General features: G+C 39.2%; 1 protein-coding gene across 4 annotated transcripts in view; it reads right to left on the bottom strand.

The window, feature by feature from the left end:
* Positions 1 to 8,630: 8,630 nt before the first annotated feature.
* The window catches only part of kcnc2 (potassium voltage-gated channel, Shaw-related subfamily, member 2), a gene marked incomplete at its 5' end in the record, with an annotated part of 101,213 nt that continues 84,218 nt past the window's right edge, over positions 8,631 to 25,625 (bottom strand). Inside the window, 3 exons of one of the 4 annotated variants that reach the window (XM_083907032.1) lie at positions 8,631 to 8,977; positions 14,417 to 14,587; positions 17,430 to 18,363. In XM_083907032.1, coding sequence (XP_083763158.1) covers positions 8,832 to 8,977; positions 14,417 to 14,587; positions 17,430 to 18,363 — 1,251 coding nt within the window. In that variant the 3' untranslated portion in view covers positions 8,631 to 8,831. The remainder of the gene's footprint in view (positions 8,978 to 14,416; positions 14,588 to 17,429; positions 18,364 to 25,625) is intronic. The other 3 variants (XM_083907033.1, XM_083907034.1, XM_083907035.1) reach the window with 3 other exon arrangements.

Below are 25,625 nucleotides of genomic sequence, written 5' to 3'. Positions count from 1 at the left end.
ATTTTAGCCTCAAAGATTTAAACCTTCTGGGAGCCAAGAGACAGAATGATCACATTTACATAGAACAACCCCCTCCTGGTCTAAGCTCAGTGAAACCACACCTCTCTGTATGAGCACAGATACTATTGTTGTGAGCTACACTGCTACACAGAACAATAGATAAAAAAACTTGACATAATAACCTCTTAAAATTTGAAATGAAATAACTTGTAAAAATATATAGGAAGGGGGGTGGCTTATTCTGTTATCATTTCTTGTCCTTACACTTGTGTGGTTACCATCATCTGTTTTTGTTGTTTCATAAAAATGAAAAACAAAAAATACTATATATACTTAAGAGTTAGAATGATCAAAGATTTCTAATATTAAATCAAAAGAAATACAAAGTGGCTCTTTTAAGTGGCTCTGTGGTGTTGTGTGGATGGATCAGTCTGTTACAGAATGAGCTGATGATATGCTAACTCTCAGCTAGTTGCTAAATCATTAGCATCACAGGCAATACTTCATACAAAAAGCTGTGTCATTCACACATTATATAAGCACATCAGCATTTTAACAATACTGAGCTAGCAAGAGCCAGCCCGAGACATAAGCAAAATAAGGAGCTGCTTGGGGCCCCCTGGTGATCGTGTGTGGGAGGACAAATCTTTTTTTTTTTTATTCTACATCATAGATGATATACTGTATCTGAATAGTGTTTATCATACATGTTTTTTTTTTCAATTCAAGTCCAGTATCACCACACACAGTGTTTCACTTTGAATATGAAATATATGATATAATATATTAAAAATAGGCCATGAGATTTTACTCCCCCATATTGAAAAAAAACAAGAGTGACACTGGGTTGGAGTAAATAACACAGTTAAAATAATATGAGGTACAAATCAAATTTATCTTCGGGCCCCATAAATGTTTGGGCCAGTCTTTGAGCTAGTTAATAACAATGCAGCCACACACAACGTTCTGAAATGCACAGTGGATTATTAAAAGACAAAACAATGTGACTTCGAATGAACACTAACGTAATGTAGATTAAGGATGTTAATGAAAACTTGCCCCATAAGAAGATAGAAGGTTAATAAGAGGTTCAGGGTGCTGGCGTCACATCATCATCTCAGACGTAACTACTGTGTCTGTTTGCCTCAACATATCCAATTATTCTCATTTCCTGCCCTCTTTCGGACGCTAAATAATCCATCTGTTTGTTGTTTTTGTGACAATGAAGTCTGCTAACGTTTATGCTCACGCGTTAGTCTGTTAGCTTAAATGCTAACCCTAACGAGTCCACTCACATAGCAGAATTTAGATTTTAAGCATGTAGTGGCTTCTTCGAAACACCAACTTGCACAATTTTGAAAAAAACTGAAATTCCTGATTTTGAAAAATTTAAATAAAATCTTTGTTTACTCGGTTTGCACTGGGCCGACTTGTTCACTCTTTTGCTGTAGGAAGACTTATCTGTTAAATTTAAGTCAACAACCCAATTATTATTCACATCAGATCAAGTTTGACAATGCCAAATAAGCTTCTCTTTGCAAATGTGTAATCCACAAATGTAAATGTTTACAATAAACCCTGTTTAAATAATATGAAGAATGAGCTGAAATTACTTATCCATTAAGTGGTAAAAAGCTTCTTTTGTATTGTTATTATTTTAGAGTTTATTTTATTTATTCTTTTTTTTGCTTTTGTGTTTGGTTTACAGTTCTCCAAGCTCCACCGAGGCCATTCTCATCTTGTTGTAATAAAGGTTTACAAATAATAAGAAAAAGGTAATTGAGGACAATGGACTTTTAGCCCAGGAGACAAATCTGAACAAAGGAAGACAAAGATCAAAGTCACAAAATAACACATTTGAACATACTGATGGACTTAACAGTGGATCACCATTTGCTTTGTGCTGTTATGTAAAATCATTGGTTTTCTCTATGGACTTTGGTGCAGGGGGACAGAGGTCTAGAAAGCCAGTTTGAATTAAAAAAATATATATACACAAGGAAAAATAAAATACAGGATAACTGAAGTTCAAATTAAAATAATTAAACGTCCCACTGAGATACAAGATCTCTTCTTCCATGGAGTCCTGGATCACTGTCCTTGTCCTAGCATACAAACAATTGAATGAATAGAACTGATTCATTTAATTTAGTGTGTGCAACCCAGTCACACTAGGTGGCGATGTAACGTTTGCTGGGAGCTAGTTGTTAGCATGCTGAGTGTCATTCTTTGTCTTCCTCTCTTATTCTTCAGCGTAGTGGCTTATTTCTGGGGTCAAAGCTCAGGTTAGGGTTCCTGGTCCCGGAACATGATAATTTAACTCCCAAACACATTAGTCCAACTTTAAGAAATTTGTTTTAATACAAGTACAGTGGAACTGTAACACAATAATGTATTTGTTCTGAGAGATCGTGTCTGTCTTTTGCTGGTTCTGAACTCATACTGAACTCACGAACAACAATTTGCATTAAAAAAAACATATTTTGCAGACTGCAAAGCATGTTTATGGTTTGAAATCATGTTTTGGCATGTGGCGCCACCTACCGCCATCTACCAAGCATTGCAGTCAGTAGAGTCTCAGCTGCCGAGCAACCACGGGTTGCCAGGTACTTCAGAAAAGGAATCCTAAAGGTATTTTGAATTTAAATGTAGTAACTGTTTTTTTCTTACATACGGCACCTTTAATGTAATGTCACTTTACTCACTGGCGTTGGAGCTTTCAGGCTTTTCTTTTCTTGGCTTTGTTTCATGTCTTTCTGGGACTGGAGTCACAGCGTTGCAGTGACAGTTACTTTCAGGTTATTTCTCCCAGTGAAGAAGAAAAACAATGAGACAAACAATCAGTTAAAAGATAAATAGTTTATGTGATTCTCTCACATATGATTTACCTTCACTGTATACACATTGTATTGACTGTAACTTACAGTATGTCCTTTTTATTCCTTTTTTTGTTTTACAATTGGACATTTTTTTTCAGCATGCACTTTAGAATGCCAACAAAAGGCTCCACGAATACAGACTTCAAACTAGAATTTTTTCCTCACAACAAAAACATACAAAACATGACGTGTGGGATTCAAAAGCCTGACAGTTTGAGGCACGATGGAGAAGCACAGCATCAGACTACCATGATTTTCACAGGTAAGAGCAACAGTAAGACACAAAAATACATGTTCTGGATTTCAAAAAAATAAACACCTTTTTTTTTCTTTTTCCTTCAAGTTACAATGTCATCCTAAAAGTACACAGAGAAAACGGTAGGTGATCCTTTGTCAGCTCAAAGAGTGAAGCAGCGTGTTTACTATACGAGGAGGATTGTGGGTACAGGGTGACATTTGAACAGCAAGCACCTGCCAGTTCCTTCTATCAGCTGTCACAGCTTCTCTTGCTCTGTTTTTGGACAGGCTGCTAAAATCACAGTGTGCATCGGTGCTTCTTATTTTTCAGGTGCTTATTGCGAGAAATCCGATCTGATTGTTTAGCTTCATGGGATTGCTACGGTGCAGATGTGGCCATTCTAGAAGTTCCGCCTGAAACTCAGGGCAAGTTGTGCTACACTTTTGCCCCAACCCCCACAAAGGGAAACGTTTGGACGAATCATGTTATGCATTTTGTTTGTTTGTTTGAGGAATAATCTGGTATGAAAAATTATTTTTTGTAAAAAAAAAAAAAAAATAAGATCTGCAGCAAATGAGGGGAGAGACTTCTACAACAGCAAATACATCTTGTGTCTCGATCAGGTTTGTGCTGAATACTAACTGGAGGAGTAACAGCATCATCTGCACATCTGAGGCTACGTTCACATTACTCAAATCTGATTTTTCTTTCTCTTCAGAAATTCAATCATCAATTCCAATTTTCTAATCAGATTTGTGTCACTTCAGTATGTGGTCCCAGCATATTGACCTGCAGTGGCAATAATGACAGTAAAGTAAAAGAGTGTTGTCTTGTCGAGCTAAATCTCACCCATAGATTCACTATGATATCTGCGTTCAGTTTTTTTGGTATTGAGATATGAGATATATGATATGATATATGCTGCTTTTGTCAATGACACATGCAAAAGAGTATCACAAGCTACAGTGTACATGGACACAAGTAATAGGAACAAAAAAAACACGCAATCTGAAACAGCCCATTCAGAAAATTTTAATTTCATTCTGAATGAGAGGGCTGGTATATGCCGATCGTCATGACTTCCTGGTTTGATGCTTCATGTGTCTGATCCACATGAACCTGATGTGTTACTGTTAAAAAAAAAATTCAGGCATGAAAGTCACAGACGAGGTAGAGGCGGTGGACAGCGAAAAACCTCCATTTGAGTTATATAAAATATAAAGCCTAGAAGTGCCTCAGACTGTCTGAAGTAATGACTGTGTAGTCCAGCAGATAGCTTGGCTTTAAATCCACTTTGAATGCCCTCTTTGTCAACAGAGTAATATAACAGTGATGTTATGTTGTTGTAAAAATGGAGGACATGAGCTAAACCGTCAAACTTGATTTCTGCAGAGTTCTGAATGTGAATCGTCAAATCTGATCTGTAGTGCATCGGAATTGAATCGGATTAGAAAAATGTAGCTGGTAATCTGAACGTAACCTTACCCTGGAGTTTTAGGACACACACACACACACACACACACACAGCAGAGTGATTATTCTACTGAAAATTACTGAGGGAAACCAAAGCAAAGATGACAATAAATGTCATATTCAACTTGTCTCTTTATACTCTATACACTGTATGTAGAAGTTCAAATATGAATACACTCCATTTTTAGAACACAAAGTGCCTCAACTGATACATCTTAATACACTTATTGCGAGGAGGGAAACCACAGCAAGACAAAGTGAGTGACACTGGGTGTCAACTGACCACCTTGTTACCTCACACACCATCAAAAGACACATGTGTATACATGGAGCCACGTGGCCCAGATGTGCTGTTTTGTTCCTTTTATTTACAGGAGAAATATTTGTACAGTACATAGTCTCTTTTATGGACGTGTGCCAGTTTGAATTCCTTTATCTCAGATTGGGAAAACAGCTCAGGAGGAGGTGAGTGCTTCATATGGTTCTTTAGCTTTCCTGATCTCGGAGCTGTGAACCAGACGGCTGTCAGTCAGTGGTTTGTACAAGCGCCCTCATCTGTATTGTCCTGGAGCAGTGGCCATGTTGCTCCAAATGTTGCTCCTCCCGCCGCAACAGGTCCTCACACTGATGACAGTCTTATCCCACCATCTTTCAAATAGGAAATGAATTGTCTAAATAAAATATAAACACATCTCTAAATATCAGAAATGCATTGTCTGTCTCTGCTGAGCATCTTTGCCATGCACATACTCTCTATATTAAACACAAAAATGAGAGAACAGTAGAAATCTATGCTGCTCCCAGAGTGAATATCCAGAATGATAAAAGTGGGGTGATTCAATAATTTGCTTTCCACACGTAGAGAAATATCTGCACAAACTGTTCTTTGTTAAATTGTTTTGAGTTTTTGCCGAGCTATGTCTTAGAAGCATTTAGCTGTGAGCCAGTTGCTATGCAACCCTCTTCCTCTGGTATAGACATACTGTAGGGATGGCGAGGCTCATCACAGAGGCCAATTTATGCCCACTACATAAAATTATCTCATCAATTATAAACGATGCTACGGAGCCCCCGAAGTGACATGAAGAAAAAAAAAAAAAAACAACTCACAACTCCGCTAGTAATTGCGGAATTTGTTCTACGTTCGCCTAGTCTACGTGAGACATTTATGTAAATATCAACGTAACTTTTTTTCTTGCACAAAAAGCATTGTCAATGACCCATGTCTAGTTGGGTTTTTTTTTTTTTTTTTTTTTCAAATTCACAAACTTTTCAGGATTTCAAGGAACTGTGGGAACTCATGAAGGTATTACTTACCATTAATTAAACTGCTACAATAAACTATGAGGTCAGACATGCTACATAGCATGTATCCTAAATTGCAACCTTTACAATTTGCTAATCACATTATTTCAACTTGACAGGATAGAAAAATGTTATACGTATGCAAATCCTTAAGTGAAAATGTGCTGTCAGGACTGTGACTTTGCTGTATGTGACAAATGTGTAGAAATCTCTCAAGATTATTGAATAACCCCAATTTTTAGTACACACACACTTACAAATTATAATTCATGACCAAGAAGGACAGAGGGGTTCGAAACTGAATTCTGACACCCACACCTCCTCAGAAAGTTACCTTTCCACCAGATAATACACTGCTCTCTGCTTGTGTGAAACCAGTAAAGGCAACATTTTGCAGTTGTGAGTAAACAAACAGATACAACAGCTGTGGCGACACAATGAAAAAGAAGACTAAAACTGAAATGAGAGGGGAGGGAGAAGGTTAATGGGAAACATCAGGAGATGAGTCAAAACCCACATACAGAGTGAAAGAAATGGTGTCCTACATTTCTGTGTTTTTTGTCAAGGGGATCATTGTTAAGCCAATGTGAAAATGAGACACAGTACAAGTTGATTGTATCCCCAGAACCCAACATAATAGCAATATTAAATAAAAAAATATATTTTATATTAGGTCTCTCTTGACCCAATATTCAAAAATCCTTTCAAACCTTAAACACGTGTTTAAGTTCAAAATATACAGCCTAGAAGCACAACAGACTGTTTGATTTCATTACCATGGAGTCCAACAGAGGGCGCTTGTAAGCACAGCTTGGCCTGCATCCATGTGCTCTTTGCTCATCAGAAGAAGACGAGTAACAATGTTTCCACACCATAGATAGCAAAGTATAAACAAATCAGCAGGCTGTAAGGCTTAGCTGCTTAGCTTGGGGATATTCATCCACCTATCTGCAATGGTATATCATGTCATATAATATTAATTCAAACAAATTTTTAATAAAGTGATAGTTAGTTAGTTAGATAGTTATACACTGCCTGCCCCTCAAAAAGGTCACACACTTGAATTGCAAAGAACTGCAAAGGCCTGATAAGGATCCATTCACATGCTCCCTGAAACATTTTTGCAACATTTGAGCTGGAATATGCCTGAAAAACCTGTACCTGGTTAAGTACTGTATATTCTCAGTTTTTGGGCACATGCATGATTTGAATTACACTCTTAAAAGTGCTAAGTAGATTCCATAAGGTTCTTTGGCTTGTCCTCATATGAGAACCCTTTTTGGCTCCAGGTAGAACCTTCCTGGAACCTTTTTGGAGGGTTCCACCAAGAACCCTCCTAAAACCCTTTATTCAGGAAAGGGGTTTTAAAGGGTTCTCTGGATCAAAATGGTTCTTATTGGAACCATTAGTGTTACCAAGAACCCTTGAAAAACACTTTCTTCGGGAAAGGGTTTTTCAGAAGCAAATGGTTCCAGGTAGAACCTCAGCCCTTATAGAAGGACCCTTTTGAAATCCTTATTTCTAAGAGTGTATAGGAGAGTATACAGCTCCCCTGAATAGCCCGCAGGCTACCTAGAAAGTCTACTTTGAGACATTGATGGGGAGCTCTGAAACATCATCCACTTTATCTCACAGGTTACAGATTCTGATTTTTATGTATTTGTTCGCTCATTACATAGCAATTTCTGAACATTTGTTAATGTCTCTGCTAGGGTTATTGGGACATTTCCAGAAATTTCAGTCAGACAAAGTCTGACACATGTCGGTTTGGGAATTTTGTAAATTTACCGTACGTTGCAACATTATACAATTAAAAAACATGATTAATTTGTTTATATAGATGTAGAAGTATCTGACTTTTTCTGGTTAGGCAGTGTATAGTTATACAGTATATATACATACACATATGTATATATATATATATATTGGTTATTTCATAGCTTTAATTTTCCCTCTGTCTGAAGCATCCCTTTGTCCCTCGCAACACTGCTGGCAGACAGATGGTGATGACATGAACATGAGTGCGCCCAGCAGCAGGTGAAGAGTGACAGACTGTACACGTGTGCTTGTGAGAGTCAAAAACAAGTCCTGACAGACAAATCGTCCATCCTGAAAGCCATCTCCTCACAGTTGTAAGAGGTTTAAATTAAGTGACATCTCTTTCTTTGCTTTTTTTCTTGGAAGCACATCTTTTTTAATGGTATCTAAATATAGCAACATCTAATATCCCTGATTATTAAATGTCATGGCTGCTACTTCTGAAGCCACCAGTCAAGAGCTCTTTTATTGCAAGTATGAAGTCTCAATATCTAAAAGGGACCTAACTTCAAAAGCCGTGTTTCCGCTGAGTGGAACTGTTCAGTTTGGTACAGTTTGGCACAGTATGGTACATACATGCTGTATGGTCACAACAGTCATCTGATTGGGCTACACAAAAACATAATTCCCTTGAGGCCAGTGTTTCTTCAACGCATGCAGTCTACTCTCATACAAAGGTCGAAAAAGAGGATGTCCTCTATTATTGTTGGTTGTGTCCTGTTCGATGTCACACTGGTATGATATCACACTATTCAGTATACCAAAATCAGTGCCTTTTACAATGTTCTCAGTGGAAAATCAAGCCTGACCCAGGGCTTTTCCATTCCAAACCCTACTGTACCGTACCAAACTAAACCGTTCTGTACCATGGCAGAAACACAGCATAAGAATGCTAGCTAAGCACATGTACCTTCAAGGATGAGGGGAAGTGAGGATTTGCTCAGATTGCCCAAGCCACTAACATTAACTGCCTTAGCTACAGGGTGAAGTACTTATATTTATCCACTATCCACAATATCTACAAGAGTTCAGATAGAACAACAAAGGTGAAGTTGTCTGTTTTGGGGTTAGGACGTAGCGTGGGTGGTTGAGGCTACAGAGGCTGAAGGCTGGACATCTCACAGGATGGAGGGGATGGGGGAGCGAGAGCGCCGCAGCGGGCAGGGTGATCCATATGGCGAGGTCACAGGTGACAACCTCAGGGTGTTACCAGCCATGCCAGTCATGCCCGCTATGTTGTTTAAGCTCCGGGATTTTTCAGAGCCTTCAGATGAAAGGGGCGACATAGAGGTGGTGGTGGTTGTGCAGGAACAGGACATGTACACACACAGGCAGGCAGGCAGGCAGGCAGGCAGGCAGCAAACGATCCATGTCCGAGCCGGCCGAGTGAACCAAGACAGGAGACAGGAGTGAGACAGAGCAACAGTAACATTCTGTGTGGTGAATGCATGCAGAGCAAGTTTCCTCACAGGCAAATATTGTAGCAGGAGCCACTGTTGAGCAAGAAAAAAGCTCAATGGCTGAGTGTGTGGCGCAGGGCTGCACAAGGAATCCTTTTCAAATTGAAATCACAATTTGAATGCAATTAGCAAATAATAGACATACTTGAATAACCTTCCAATGTCAAAGGCATGTATTACATCATGGGTGTCAAACTCTGGCCCGCGGGCCAAATTTGGCCCGCCGTGTAATTTCATTTGGCCCTTGAGGCAATATCAAATTAACATTAGAGCTGGCCCGCCGGTATTATTATACACTTATCTATGTGAGCAACTTTTCTCCTCAATGAAGATGACGAAAACGTCTCACAGGATACGTCTGACTGATGAACACCTTCGTTCGATAATGAAGGTTGCCTCAGCTCAAAGCCTGAACCCCGACATTTATGAACTAGCATCCAAGAAAAGATGCCAGGTATCTGTCTTGGGCACATCAGAGTAGATCAGTGTGACGCAAACTGAGCAATAATTAACATTTTATTCATCCACTTTCTCTTGCTACTTCAAGGCTTGAATGTTTGATTCATTCATTATTGTTATTTTATTTTCAAATGTATCATTAGCCTGTGGAAAAAGTTTACCTCAGAAGGCTGCAAATAGAAAAGAGGCATTACATTTTTATCCATCCATTATCTACCGCTTATCCTGTATTTAGGGTGCATTCAACTTTTATTTAAGTTTTATTTGATATGCCATTGATATTTTTTAATTATTATTATTATTATTTGAAACTCGATTTTGCATGTCACTATAAAGTTATATAAGCCTTGCTTGTTCAATATTCAATGCAAAACTTGTTTGGGTCTCTATTAAAAGGTTAATTTGTTCAACCTTGGCCCGCGGCTTTGTTCAGTTTTAAATTTTGGCCCACTCTGTATTTGAGTTTGACACCCCTGTATTACATGCTGGCTGGGAGAAGAAGACTTCAAATAAGTCCAGTTGACTTTCTGCTCTACTTGCACTGTTATCACTTTTGTATTTTTGTGTGCAAAATAAATGAAATCAAAATAACTGAGTAAATGTCTTTAGATATCCTGCAACCCTTGTGTGGAGTCATACAACCACTGTTTTCTTTTTTCTTTAACTGCTAACACTCAAAATCCAAGTTAATTCAAATACAATTTCTTGATATATTCTCTTGAAAATTGAATGATTAGTTTGATATTGAAATAGATTTTAAGTAAGGCAATTGTTTTTCCTGTGTAGGTTATGACACATGAGTACATCTCATTTAGAACTTGAAACCATGTTGTCAAATTTACAGTGAACATATGTAAGAACTTGTATACAATCTATTAATATCATATTAATTGAATTTCAATAGGTAATTCTGTTTGCTAATGCTGACATTCCAACATTGCAATGAACTTATAACAATATAGATGCCGCAATTAGACAATGACTTTCATTTTCAGCCATTAATGGTTCTCTGGTTCCTTTAAATAACCAGTCAGCTCCGCCTCAAACTGCACGTCTGCAGGAGCTAAGTCTGCAAACTAGTAAATAATTTGTGATGTTATTGTTGTACTAAAAAGGTTGGGAAAAAATATCATCATTAGCATTTGCTCTCATTATCAACTGCCTAAACTCTACAAATATATCGATTAAATGGCAAAAATACTTGCTTATATAAATTGCGCATTCAGATTTAGTCACACACATATGAGACTTATAGTCATATGGAGTCAAGTGTACACACTAAAGCTGTGTTCGTTTTGAGCACGATGCAAAACCTTTCAAGCTTTGAGATTACATGCAAAGGCAACACTAAGACAAGTAGATACAAATATTGCATTGTCGATGCAAATCCATTATCGCAAAACCCTTGAAGACACAAAGTTTACATCATTAGCTTTATTAAAAATGTGCAGGACGTGGTATCATAAAAATCGTGTCCATTCTTTTAACATTGGATGAGTGTGGAAGGAAGGATGTTGCATTTGTGTGATTGAAGGGAGAATAACAGGGCAGCCCAGAAAATCCCCAAAGAATTTAGACAACCTAGTCCAGGGGTCTGCAACCTGCGGCTCTAGAGCCACATGTGGCTCTTCAGCCACTCTGCAGTGGCTCCTTGTAGCTTTAGAGATCAAGGCGACAAATAAAAGTGTTTTAGTATCTTGTGCAACATCCAATGTCGACGTAAAATGCAATATTCAGTACATGTTTCGATGTGTCCTCTCCATCTTTGGATCCACATACTGTTTTTCTTGAGCACGAACAACATACAATCCAAATATTTGCTTCATTTATTTCAAAGTGGGTTCATTTTAATTTCTTTAATTTGCCACAAACAATGAAACAATGGAAGAACCAGGTCTAAGGGGTCAAGAGGTTGGGTATAAACTGAACATGTTGTAGTTTTTAAATGTCATCAATGAAAGAGACTATTACTATTGTATATAGTTTGTCTGTAAAAAAAACTTTATATGTGTTATTATCTTCATCTTGTGGGTTTTTTTGCGGCTCCAAATGAATTTTTGGGTGGAGAGATGACAAAAATGGCTCTTTTCATCCTTAAGGTTGCAGACCCCTGACCTAGTCAATTTTGAAAACGTGTGCCACTTGGGGGCTCCCACAGTCCAAAAACATGCATGTTTGTGGTTATGGTTATGTTGAGTGGTTGTTTGTCTCTGTATGTTGGCCCTGTGATACCCCCCTTTCACCTTGTGTCAGCTGGGTTTGGCTCCAGTGGACCTGCTAACCCTAATGTGGAGGATTAAGTGGGAAACAATAAATGAACTTAATTCAAACTATTGGTCTTACGCAGTTGCTTTTGGTTGTTGGCTTATGGTTAGCTCTAGCAGTAAGCTCTAGATGACAGGTGGTCAATTGTTTTTTTTTCTCAAATTGCTTGAAAGGCAGGGTACACCTTACAGAGGTCGCCAATCACAAGTAACATTATGCAAGAAAATTGCTTCACGTTTAGTGTGGAAACATCATGGAAGACAGCACATAATGGATCAAGTAAGTGTTCTATGGATCCAGGATTTAACCTGCAAATACTGATAATGATGAATAAAAGTTATTCATATTTTGAAAATCTGGACAGATTCACACTTTGCAAGAGCTCAAGCTTCTAAACATGCCGCATGTGAAGATGCTGGCAAATCGAGTGCAAAATAAACAAGCAAGCCAAAGCAGCCAGCTCATTAATGGAGCATGCCAATCAGCTGGTATAAACACTGACGAGGGAGAGCTAATTAGAACGTGACCCTATTACCACACACTTGGTTTTTCACCAGGAGGAAGGATGTAAATTAAAGCAAGTGCTGTTTCAGAGGTAGCTGAGCAGGCAGGACGGAGGACGGTGCTGGTTTACAGTATGTCAACAGGTAGCAGCAGCTAGAAAGGACCTGATGTGTTATTATTAGTGTCAGTGTGGCGTCAACTGTGACTGCTAAGTGAAGCAGCAGAGACAGGCAGTTTTGCTGCAGACATTGAAGAAGCAAGAGTGGTGCGGTGCCTGCTGTGAGACAGATCAGGCATAACATGGGTATAACATTGTGGGATTCTAGCCTGTTTTTGACCTGACTTTGATTTTCAGCTTCTTCTGAAAAAGTTTGTTGTGCGGTTTACAGAGGAGTGCCTTTGTTTTCTCATTGCACCTTTGCAAACTGGCAAAGAGTGTCATGAAACCACGACAACATGATGCTGGGTGAGAAGTCTGGTGGCCTGATTCTATTGAGTTATGGTAACAACATGCAAACCTCACTGACATTTCCCATCTCCAAACAATTTCAAACGAGAGAAAAGGCAGGGATTGGCTGCTGTTCTTAAGGTAGCTATTAAGCTTGATTGTCATTTGCTAGTTTGTTTTTGCTGTGCTTTCTTACAAAAATGTATTGACAAATTGTCAGTAGCAGAGACAGCAGAGACTGTCGGCAAACTAACATAACCTGTCTCAATGATTAGGCCTGTTGCACTCATTTCTGTTGTCATGAACATCTTACAATGTTTAGTCTGTACGAGGTACCTGTCACACATCACGCTAGAACCTCACCAATTTGCCTACAGGGCAAAGAGGGGAGTGGACGATGCAGTCGCACTCTGCACACATTTCATCCAACAACATCTTGATACTAAGTCCACCTATGCCCATGTACTGTTCATTGATTTTAGCTCAGCTTTCAACACCATCCTGCCTGTCAAACTGAACAGTTCTCTCCTGTCCATGGGAGCTAATCCCCCACTCTATCAGCGGTTACTGAACATCCTGTCTTGCAGGACACAGTGTGTTAAAATCCAAAACAATGTGTCACCACCCAGGGTTCTGAACACTGGCGAGTGGCGACAATAACCTTATCAGAATCAGAATCAGAATACTTTATTAATCCCCGGGGGGAAATTACCTAATCCTTCTTGTGATTGGCCAATACCTGGAAGTGACGTAATCAGCACACCAGCTCTCAGAAACGCAGCTCCCCCTCTGGAACGGTGGATGCACTACTACTCATTAATAAAACATAGTTTTAACAGTGTTTAAAAATAGCTTCTTCACGACTCCCCGCCGCAGTCCCTTTTACGACTTTGACCCGGAGTCTGACCCCGAGTCAGAAGACACTGTCGGAAGCGAAACACCTCCACAACGGACGTTCTTCTACTTCTGCAGGTACAATATACGCAACCGGATGTGCCCAGACTAGTGCCCGGAGCAGGACGATCTGCTGTTCAGGAGAACCGGTGTTTACGTAACCGGACCGGGTTTTCTCAAAAATCTCGCTGAGCCCGAGATTACAATGCAACACACGCTGTGTTGTATTGTAATCTCAGCAGTGGCTGAACTGTTTGTTTCGAACCTTCAGGGCTTCATAAACAAGGTAATGATGTGGATACACACTACACAAACAACATTAATTGGAACTTCCGTCTAAGGATGAGTATGAGGTGATGTTGAGGAAGAAGAATGTTGATGATGTTGTTCTGCAAGAAAAATCCTGGAATTCCATCAAGATATTGTATCGAAACACATTATGGTTTTTTTTGTAGATTTTATGCTTATAACTGATTTTTAACTTTATTCACTTTATAACTTTATAAGGTCAAGAACTGATGACACAAAAGCATGAATGAATATCAGAATGACATATAATATAAAGCATGGCTTTTAAAGAGACAAAGCATTTATGAAATGAAAAATGACTTCATCCGTGACCTAAAATATGATCAAAAGATTAGAAAACGGTTATATTTCACCAGCCAGTTACCTGTTTTCCGTATCCCTCCGTCTGCAGGACAAGTGTAGTCACTGGCAGCGAGCAGGAAGCATGTGCCCCTGTTCGGATGGTCCTGTTCCCTGGTGCTGGACCTTCGCATGGGGACCCTCTCCTCTGGAGACATGGTCAGGTCACTGCCACCACTGCAGTCTGCTGACAACACTGTGGGGAAGGAAAATTCATTGGTGACACAGTCATAGGCGTTAAATATTAAACCGATTTAATCATCAGTGGAAAAAAGGAAGACAAACCATATTATGGAATGTTCTTACTATTTATGGTACATTTGAAGATCTCATGTCACAATAATCCAAACCAAAATAATTTTGATTCCAAATGTTGTTGTAAAAATCAACTTTTAATTATTCAAATGTCTCTAAAACACACTAAAATCACTTAACCTTAACCTTACAGACCCCAAATTTAAAATCTAGTTTCACAATTAGCAAGGTCACTGTTACTATAAATATCATGATAAAATGTTTTTTTTCTTTCAGGTTTTTAGAGAACAGTGCAGGTTTACAGCACAGAGAAAAGCCCATACTCAGCTTAGGTTGTACAGATAACATTATTCTTGTTTTGTCATTGTGTTAATTGATAAAAAAAAAAGATGAAGAAAAAATGCATGTTCTCTTCAATTAGTCAGCTGAAGCTGTCAAATGTTCTCCTCTCATATGGAACATAATTCAGTGTATGATGTAACAGAACTAATTAAATATACCAACTATTAGCAACTTTTACACTGAGAGTAGACAGCAGCTTGTCATGCTCAGTCATTACTTACTGATGATACAAATAACACTGATTTGCACATAACACTGACTTATTAGTAGCTAGGTGGCTAATTAAGCTACTGTTATAGCTCTGTAACTGTCTGGCTGACACTTTTAACATGTTTAAATATAGATGTAGAAATCATGTCCATTTTAAATAATGTTCTTTCACATATTTATTCATTTTTAAACCATAAACCACTACCATGGTTTGTTTACCATAAAACATAATTGTAGTAAATAGTAAATCTGTATTCTGTATTTATAGAGCACTTTTCTGGTCTTGATGACCCCTCAAATGGCACTTTTCCATAACACAGTTCTAGCACTCGACTCTACTTGAATAAACTCTACTTGGTTTTGTATCAGGCAAGTCATTTACTCCATTGTACCTCCTCAACGTCGGCAGGGTCATCATAGCACAGCCGCACAAAACTGCTATGACGTTGTTTAATACGCGACACAAACACACAAACTAGTCAAGATCGTTGGCTTTCAGCAGTGCTGTCGCTAAATGCACCAAAGAAATGTCCTTGCTAAATGTTGGAGATTAACACGTTTGGCAATTTTTAAGTCTTTTTAATTGATCTATAGTTTGGTATTGTTCGATTTGATTCTTGTGTTGAATGTCTCGTTCATGATGTGAGAGTGACAACACACTCTGACCAATCAGTAGCTGGCAGTCTGTTGACATCACATTTTAGTATTGACTCAGCTCATGGAAACTCAGCTCATGGAACCTCGCCTGAGCAGGTACCGGGTATCAGGTACAAAAAAACAAGTAGAGTTGAGTTGAGTCAAGCCTAGTTGTGCCAGACCGGTCTAATGGAAAAGCACCAAAAGGTGCTTTACACTACAGTTTTACCATTCAGCCATTCACTCACACGTTGATACAGTGCATATAGCTTCCATACCCAACCTTACTGCAGCCGTGTATATGTTGCTTTCAATTTTGCTAACTGATTTGGGCTACAATTAAGATTTTTAAATGTCCAGTGTGTAAGAATTAGTCACATCTAATGTTGAGACGACAGATCGACAGTTTGCAAACCGAAGCTCACCCCTCCAATTCCCCCTGCATGTCAGCGATCTATGGTGGCCTTCACATACCAGAACATAATGTTGTTGTTCTTTCTTTCTATCGACAGCCTCTGGGTCAAAATGCAAGTAGCTGGTTTGCCCACTTAAGCTGCAACAGGCTGCCCAATATGTGCTAAAGGCCCTTGCCTTTATAAAAGGCCTCTTTTAATGTAACAAAACTGTACAAACATTTTAAGCCATTACACATGTATACAAACACACTGATAGGTTGTATATTCAAAAAACCTTGTAACACACTGGACCTTCAAATGCATATTAGTCCTGAACTGAATGCCAGGGTAAATCCACAGAAGCTAGCATACTCTGTCATTTAGAAAGCGTCTCTGAGCACTTGAGTCCAGGACACATTATGCCACAGGGACAATAGAGTATAATATGTTGTATCATCGTCTATGCCTGAAATCAGCAGACAGCATTTGTAACATGGAGCCTTTCGCATAGAAAACATACAGCATTAGGAAATCTAAGAGACACTGAGTAGAACAGTAACCTTGGATACTGTGTATTTTAAATGACCTCTAAGGAAATCACACATGCATCTAAACCAGAGTGACTCTGTTTGTGCATTCAGTTCAGGCATGAATTATTCTGCGCTTATTAAATGTAAGTTTCTGAGACCTAATAAACAAGCAGACTGTGAGGAGCCTAGAGCACACACCTCCCCTTAGGAATGTCTACACTAGAATTCAAAGGAAGCCAGTATACAGAGGTCGAGTCTAATTTCCATCAATATCAGATGTGTCAGTGTAAATTACTGACATAGGCCTACAAGGAAAAACAAATGCACAGCTGCAGGAGGGAAAGGCATGGACAGAGGGAATGGCAATTTTATCAGCACAAGCTAGTTTATGTAATCCTATACATACAGTTGGTGCATTTTGCATTGCCTTCCTTATCAGTCAGTAATATAAAGTTTGAAAACTTTAAAAATGAACACAACTACTGAAATTGCACTTAAATTAATTTCTCAAGGTCAGTTTATGATTGCATGTATACATTCAACTGGACCTAAACTGACCTACTGTAGATTCTCTTCTCTGTCACTTCATAAATAATGACCTTTTTAAATTACAAGAATTTAAATAATGAGGTTGGCTTTATATGGCCTTGGTCTGAGCATATGGTCTTACCTGATCGGTTGCGTTCTAGTACCCTGCTCCCTTTGACGTGGCACAGGTCACCTTGAGTGCTGTTGCAGGTGGTGTGTAGATCAGCTTTACAGTAGGAGGGCGACCCTCCCTGTATTACCTGGGGGATGTGTTTCTTCCTCTTTTTAGGCAGCTTCTGCTTGGCCATGGCCAGGGAGTAGTACATCCCAAAGTTATTGACGATAACCGGCACTGGCATGGCTATCGTCAGCACTCCAGCTAGAGCACATAATGCACCCACCACCATGCCTGACCAAGTCTCTGGATACATGTCGCCATATCCTAGTGTCGTCATGGTTACCACAGCCCACCAGAAGCCAATGGGGATGTTCTTGAACTTGGTGTGAAGGGTGGCAGTGGGGTCGTTGGGCTTGGCGCCAATCCTTTCGGCATAGTAAATCATGGTGGCAAAAATTAACACTCCCAATGCCAGGAAGATGATGAGCAGCAAGAATTCATTGGTGCTAGCGCGTAATGTGTGGCCCAACACCCTTAACCCCACAAAATGGCGGGTTAGCTTGAAGATACGCAATATACGAACAAAGCGCACCACCCTGAGGAAACCCAGAACATCCTTGGCAGCCTTTGAAGAAAGGCCACTCAGCCCTACCTCCAAGTAGAACGGCAGGATAGCCACAAAGTCAATGATGTTGAGCACGCTCTTAAAAAACTCCAGCTTGACTGGGCAAAAGGTCACACGCACCAGGAACTCGATGGTGAACCAGAAGACGCACACACCCTCCACATATGTGAGAGCAGGGTCAGTTTCAATCTCGTACTGGGGACCCGAGTCCGTCCCGCCGCTTTCCCTCATCAGCTCAGTCTTGTTGATGATGGTGTTGAAAGCTTCATGGGTCTCCAGGCAGAAGGTGGTGATGGAGACCAAGATGAAGAACAATGATGCAAAGGCAATAAACTACAAGAGAAGAAAACAGGAAAAAAAGAAAAATAGATTTTACTCTCAATGCATTCCTGATATTTATGCGTACTTCAAGCTATAATGTTCAGTGGCATATCCACATACAACATCTATTAATGAATTTACTCCTGAGAAGGAGAGTGAACTCAGACAAGTTTAATTAACGCACATCAATTTGAATGAACTCCAGAGAGAGAGGAGTAATCTATTAGCAGTAGCAAAACACACACTGACCCTTGTGGAAATGTGGCATGGGAATGCAGATGCAGTCAGAATTAATTTACTGATGCTGCTTTGTTGGCAGTGACGCGGGTAGAAAAAGGTAGGAGTTAAAACATTAACCAAGTAAATGCAAGACTTCAGAACTCGACCTCACGTGTTTTTAGTTGTTTGTTTATTGGTGTTGTCAGGAATTAGCAGGATCCGAATACAAAAAGGTTTTATTTATTTATTCAGTACCAATGGTTTTATTACATTGCCACTTTTAAGTGTGGTTCATAGTTTTTATTTATAGATTTATAAATTGTATTTTTGTCTTTAAATCCTGCACATCAGCTCATTTATAATATCAGTATTTATTCTGTGCTTTTATCTTTTGCCACACATATTGCCTACATTTCTTGTCTTCTTTTTTTTTTTAACATCAAATTCCAATTTCCCAACGGGATCAATAAAGTTATTATGTGTCTTTCTATTTGCCTGTGATTCCTTATCATGCCTGGTTTATGTGCACGATTTGTGACCAGGTTAACAAATACGTTAGTTACTGATGTGGTGATTTGATAACTAAGTCCATTGGATAAAGATATATTAGGCACAAAACACATTTTCACATTCATCAGTGAAACCCTAAGCTGTTGGGAGTTGCAGATAAGAATGTTAAGATCTTGTCAGTCAATGAATTCCAGTTAAGTAAGAAAAGCATGTGACGATAAAGACATTGGCCGCGTTTCCCCAGTCCCCTTGGTTTTTTTGCTGCCGATTTCTTCCATTCTCACATGTGTGTGCCAATATTCACGGGGGTATATATGCGCTAATGGGCTTGTTTACTACTTGGATACACCTGATGGCACACACACACGTTATCAAAATGAACTTAATGCTATATCCATGTGCAAACACTTTGTTTGAGTGGGAGAGACGCGCATAGACGCGCAACTAGGCTACTTGTTGTTTTCTTTTTTATAATTTTTTCTTTTCTTTTCTTTTTATTTTATATATATATGGTTATCAGCACATAATGTGAAGCTAATCCAATAACTCAGTACTCATCATGGATATCGCAAGTTCTTATAAACAACGACAATAGAAAGGATGGAGGATGGACGCAGTAAAGCTAGAGGAGTTATTCCAGATGGACAATAACAAGGTAGACAACTGGTGTGCTTGTCAAAACGCCATACGTTAACGGCAAGCTAGAACAAATCTAAAGGTAACTTAGCCTTTATAGGGCTGTGTAACGTTGATGGGCGTCGTACCATAGCATTAATTCCTGCAGGTGCCCCTGAGCCTAATTGCACCTGTGTGGGGGGACCACACATTATGCGCTGATAAAGCGGTGGGTGATCGATTTGCCTGGCATCGATTGATTCAGTTTCAGCACCACCGTGGTGAACAGCTCTCGTTAAGAGCTTCTTAAGAAGCTTCTTTGGCTTGATCTTACGGTTCTCCTAAGAAGGCAGTTAAGAATGCGTCTGGGAAACACCCGTATCTTAGCGCTCCTTCTTAGCCATTCCTTCTTAAGAGCCTTCTTAAGTCCTTAAGAAAGATCGAATCTGGGAAACGCGGCCAATAACCACTAACTTTGGGACGCTTGTGTCAAACTATGATTCCCAAGGTAAAGAATATTTTTCTATACATCCTGATTGCACACAATTTCCAGCCGCACATAGTTACCCAGTGCTGTGGTGGTTACTATGGAAACTGTCCACAATTGCAATTCTGGCACAACCCTCACATTTTACAAACAACAAATTGTGGTAAATCAGTAAATCTTAAAATTATTATCATTTCAAGATGCATACAGTAGTCTAATTCAAAGCCTCTTCATTTATATCTATTGCCAACAAGACTCTACACTGTATATTGTGATGCTATGGACTCACCCACTTCAGATAAAGTAATAGGGGAGACAGTGACATTTTCATCTGACTGTATAATGTATGTGTACAGTGCTACAAGGCTGAGCCTGTACAGTGTTTGCTAAAAATCTATGTTTCTTAATAACATGTTTCTGTAATATTTTTGTAACATTTTTAGTAAGGTATATAATGCTTCTTGTAATATTAGTAGCATGTTGTTTATGTTTAAGAAAAAAAATACTATATTAAAACATAATCTATAATTACAATTATATTGTCAATTATTTTGGTCAGGATAATCGTGACATGGAATCTCCTTATGCCTAGTGGCAATGGTAGTTACATTGATAATGCATTGTTAGGTGCAAAATGCATAAATATGAAGACTTTCTGAAAAATAAAAGTCAGGACTTAACTACGCTGACAACATGAAAGCATCTGAGTCTGTATGCTAACAGGGTTAAAGGATGAGTCACACACATATTTTGTTTGGATCTTGTTTTGGTTTAGATTTATATTCACAAAGTGTTGATGAAACCACCTGTCAGAGGCAGAGCTGACGTCCCACTTCTCAGGCTCAATTTGCAAATACCCATGGCTTTTTCTCATAGCAGTAGACGAAGCAGATTTCCACACATGCTCTTTCTCGTAGCTTCCTCCCACAGTGCCTACTGGCTCTGAAGAAGCTGTTTCACACCTTGCCTCGATTTTGGATTGCATGAGTCATACATTCTCAAAATACTGCCACTATTTGGGTCACCCTGCTTCTCTACTGCATGTTTGCATTCACTGCTGTAAGCATGCACTCTTTTCATAGGTCCCCCATTTTCATCATGCTATTGTCCATCCAGCTCATTCAAGACACATTAGAAAATCATACCTCCAGTTTAATTAGGTCACTTAGCATCACACACTTGTAGCAATATGTATTTTTCTGCAAAAAAAACACACCAATCTTATCACATTCATCTATGTTTTGTTCCGCTATAAAAAAAAAAATCCACATACTACATACACATAGACAAAACATTTCCAACACTTTAAATCCATATAAAACTATATTTCTATTCAAGGTAATGGACCATTTCATTTTGGTCACCTGGAAACGAAGTCATCCTCTTTAGCTTCTCCGCTATTGTGACTTGACCATGGAGGTTTTACAGAACTTGGGCTGTTTTAAGAGCTTCAGAACAGGCAACAACACGTAGTATACGGTCCTACAACTTTACTGTGTGTTACGTAAGAGACAACCAGCCTTGATGTCACCCATAATTATTTAAGCTCCCATTTTGCAGCCTCCCTCGTTGCGACTTGGCCGGTGTCATGATGGAGACATTTTGGAAACCAAAGTTCAGAGGCATCATCTGCGACCACACTTAACAGACTGGTAAAACAAAACTCCAATGCCCAATGTTTTGCACAACAGAAGGTGAAAATGCTTTCTCTCTACTCCTGCAACTACTACCCGAGTTGTTACCTTTGGCTGTTTGTCTGATGTGCCAACTAATGACTACTGCCACCTCATGTTGGGCTGTAATTTTGTAGTTTTCATGTCTGACTAGTCATGCGATATCTTCCCCCATGTGCACCTTTTAACAGCTGACTCATTTCACATTAAACCAGCCAGACACCAAACAAAGGTGCATTAAAGTACATTAACATGCAGGTAGACACAAGTATTTGGCCACAGCTCTTTACTTTACTGCAGTGCTTTGGGGGTTTTTGAATGTTGAAAAGACTGGTATTAAATGATAGAAGTTGTTGGTGTTGGAGTAAAATGGTGAATGAACTGTTTCTAAGAGCTGATTTCTTGTGCTGAACAAGAAGAGCTGCTTCTGTGGGGAGAGTTGATCAGGTTGGACTCACACAGTGACAGAGAGACAGAGAGAAGGGGGGTTTCAGAATAAGAAAAGTAAGGTCATGAAAGATTGAGGAAAGTAGTAAAAAGGGAAATGTGTTGAAATTGAGGTTTGTTTAAAATGTTTTAAATATATATACATATATATTTAAAAAACAAACAATAAAAACAACAGTAACAATAAATAAATAAATTAATGAATTAATTAATTAATTAAATAAATAAATGATAGGAACTCTGTATTTTGTTATAAGAACTATATATTTCTTGTCACTATGGAGATGATGATGTGTGGCTGGGGCTGAGTTAGCTCAGCTTAATTTGTTCCTGTGTTTTATATGATGCATGAGCTGGTTAAGAGAGGATGATTGTTTATGACGAAGTGTCCCTGATCAAGACACTAAGTCCTTAACAGCTCCTGATAAGTGTTTGATATGTAGAGCTTGAATGTGAATGAATGAAAGGGAGAATTGAAGCTGTTCAAGAGTGCGTTGAGAGGCCCAGTTGATAAATAGTAATATTCATTTTTAAGATGAATGTGTGACATGATTTTGTGTAAAAACAAATGGTTTTGTCTCATTATAAGAAAAGAAGTGTGTTGATGGATGTTGTTGATGGATGTGAAAATGACTGAAGAGGTTCTAAACTAACATATACATCTGAAATATATTCCAGTCACTATAGGGTTAAAATAATTAATTAAAAATAAAAATGAATAATAATTAAGGTAACGTAGAATAAGTGAAGTAAATTGTGTGAAGAAACATCTGAACACATCATCTAGGTGACTGACGACCCTGATCCAATCACTGACTCCACTAACAGACCTGACTGACGAATAGGGAAAAAAAAGTGTGTTGTCTTGTTGTAACTTCTATGTTTTATGGTGTTTGTAAGATGCTTTGATGTTACTGAAAATGTGTTTGAGCACTCTGAAGGAAAGTCAGAGAACATTTAGACCATCTTGGTGACAGAATCTCTCCTTCATGCATGCAGTAAAGACTTGATTTAACCAACACCGATGACTCCAATGAAATTTATTTCACAGTTCTTAACTGCCTTCTTAGGAGAACCGTAAGATCAAGCCAAAGAAGCTTCTTAAGAAGCTCTTAACGAGAGCTGTTCACCACGGTGGTGCTGAAACTGAATCAATCGATGCCAGGCAAATCGATCACCCACCGCTTTATCAGCGCATAAGTCACACACAGCGCCCCGTGGTACCCCACACAGGTGCAATTCGGCTCAGGGGCGCCTGCAGGAATCAATGCTATGGTACGCACGCCCATCAACGTTACACAGCCCTATAAAGGCTGAGTTACCTTTAGATTTGTTCTAGCGTGCCGTTAACGTATGGCGTTTTGACAAGCACACCAGTTGTCTACCTTGTTATTGCCCATCTGGAATAACTCCTCTAGCTTTACTGCGTCTATCCTTTCTATTGTTGTTGTTTATAAGAACTTGCGATATCCATGATGAGTACTGAGTTAGTGGATTAGCGTCACATTATGTGCTGATAACCATATATATATATATATAAAATAAAAAGAAAAGAAAAGAAAAAATAATAAAAAAGAAAACAACAAGTAGCCTAGTTGCGCGTCTCTCCCACTCAAACAAAGTGTTTGCACGTGGATGTAGCATTAAGTTCATTTTGATAACGTGTGTGTGTGCCATCAGGTGTATCCAAGTAGTAATCAAGCCCATTAGCGCATATATACCCCCGTGAATATTGGCACACACATGTGAGAATGCAAGAAATCGGCAGCAAAAAAACCAAGCGGGCACCGTCTTTTACCGCGGAGGAGATGGGCGTGTTGGTGGACGAGGTGTGGCAGCACCGTGAAGTTTTATTTGGTGGAACTAAAGGAAAGAAAAACATCACGGTGAAGAACCGTGTATGGCAGGCTATAGCGGAGAAGATGTCCCCCTCCAGCCCATGTGGCCTGCGTGACTGGCACAGGGTTGTTGATGGGTTTTTGTATGTGTAGTACTATAAACTCATAAACGTGTAATTCAATAACAGTTTTTTCTTCTCTACTATTAGCCTATGTGTCTTGCGCCAGTGGTCCACAGCTATGAGCGCATTTCAACATTAAACATTGTTTTATTATTTCAAAAAGTGGAGGATATAAATTTCCCTGATGCGGCTTGATCACTGTAGCATAGAAATCTAGACGCCCCTAGCGGCAGGCTATGATCACTGAACATTTGATCGCTAAGAAGGCTGTTAAGAGTGGGTCAGCTCGATCTTACGTTTCCTTCTTAGTGAAAGATCTTCTTAAGCTAAGAGCGACTCTGGGAAACACGTTCTTCTTTCACAGCGTTCTTAAGAGCGCTCCAAAGAAGATCTTAGCGTTAAGAGCTTCTTAACGAATCTGGGAAACGCGGCCAATCTGTGATGCCTCTTCAGCCACTTCACTCACTTGGATTTAACAGCGAAACAACTTTGCCATCGCTTAGCCTAAGAGAGCATCTGAAAAGTATTCTGTGATTGTATACATTTTAAAGTATTTATATTTTAATAAAGCTTTATTCAAAAAGTTCCAAATACAGCATGCATGAGTAACATCCTTAAAACAAGTACCCTTAAAATTTAATCATGTTACAATTTCAGAAGTTTACCCCCTTTCCCCCTAACATTGAAAATTGTAAAGAAATAAAATTGGACCTAGATTTCTATCACTCACTCAACACCCAGAGGAAGTCGCCAAGAAAGACTCATGCTGCCTGTTCCACACTGTCTTACTTGTCATTATCCAGGATCCAGTATGATATGACAGCGCATGTCATCTATTTTAAAATGGCACAGAAATGTAAGGCAGATGTATAAAAACGGCACATGATTCAAACTGACAGTAAACGTCTTTAAATAAGTGTGTATCTCTTTAGATGCTCTGCACATACAGTGATTTATTGGGACTTAACAAAATCAGTCAGCATCACTGTCACCACCACCAACACACACTGATGGATGTGATCACTGTCACAATCCAGTATCACTGTGTCCTTCCTCATAATCACATCATCTTCCACTAGACTCTCCCTGAAACTTAACTCTTCCTGTCCACAGCCGAGAGAAGAGACATGAGGAGTACCAGATCAAACGGCTTCGATCACATGATCCCCGGCTGCCTTACACAAGCCACTTGGCCTGAAACTGCTAACACTACAGTAGCAGGTCAGATTCACTGGAGCTATAGAGCCACACCTTGTAGAAAGAGTAACTGATCCATAGACTTGGATGTCACATAGGAATAATAAAGGATTATTCACAGACCTGTCAAGAATCAATAACATGTGGCTGGCCTGGACCTTTTTTT

Source organism: Microchirus variegatus, assembly GCF_963457635.1.
Source record: "Microchirus variegatus genome assembly, chromosome: 20".
Lineage (NCBI taxonomy): Eukaryota > Metazoa > Chordata > Actinopteri > Pleuronectiformes > Soleidae > Microchirus > Microchirus variegatus.
This window is presented reverse-complemented; position numbering and strand designations above follow the sequence as displayed.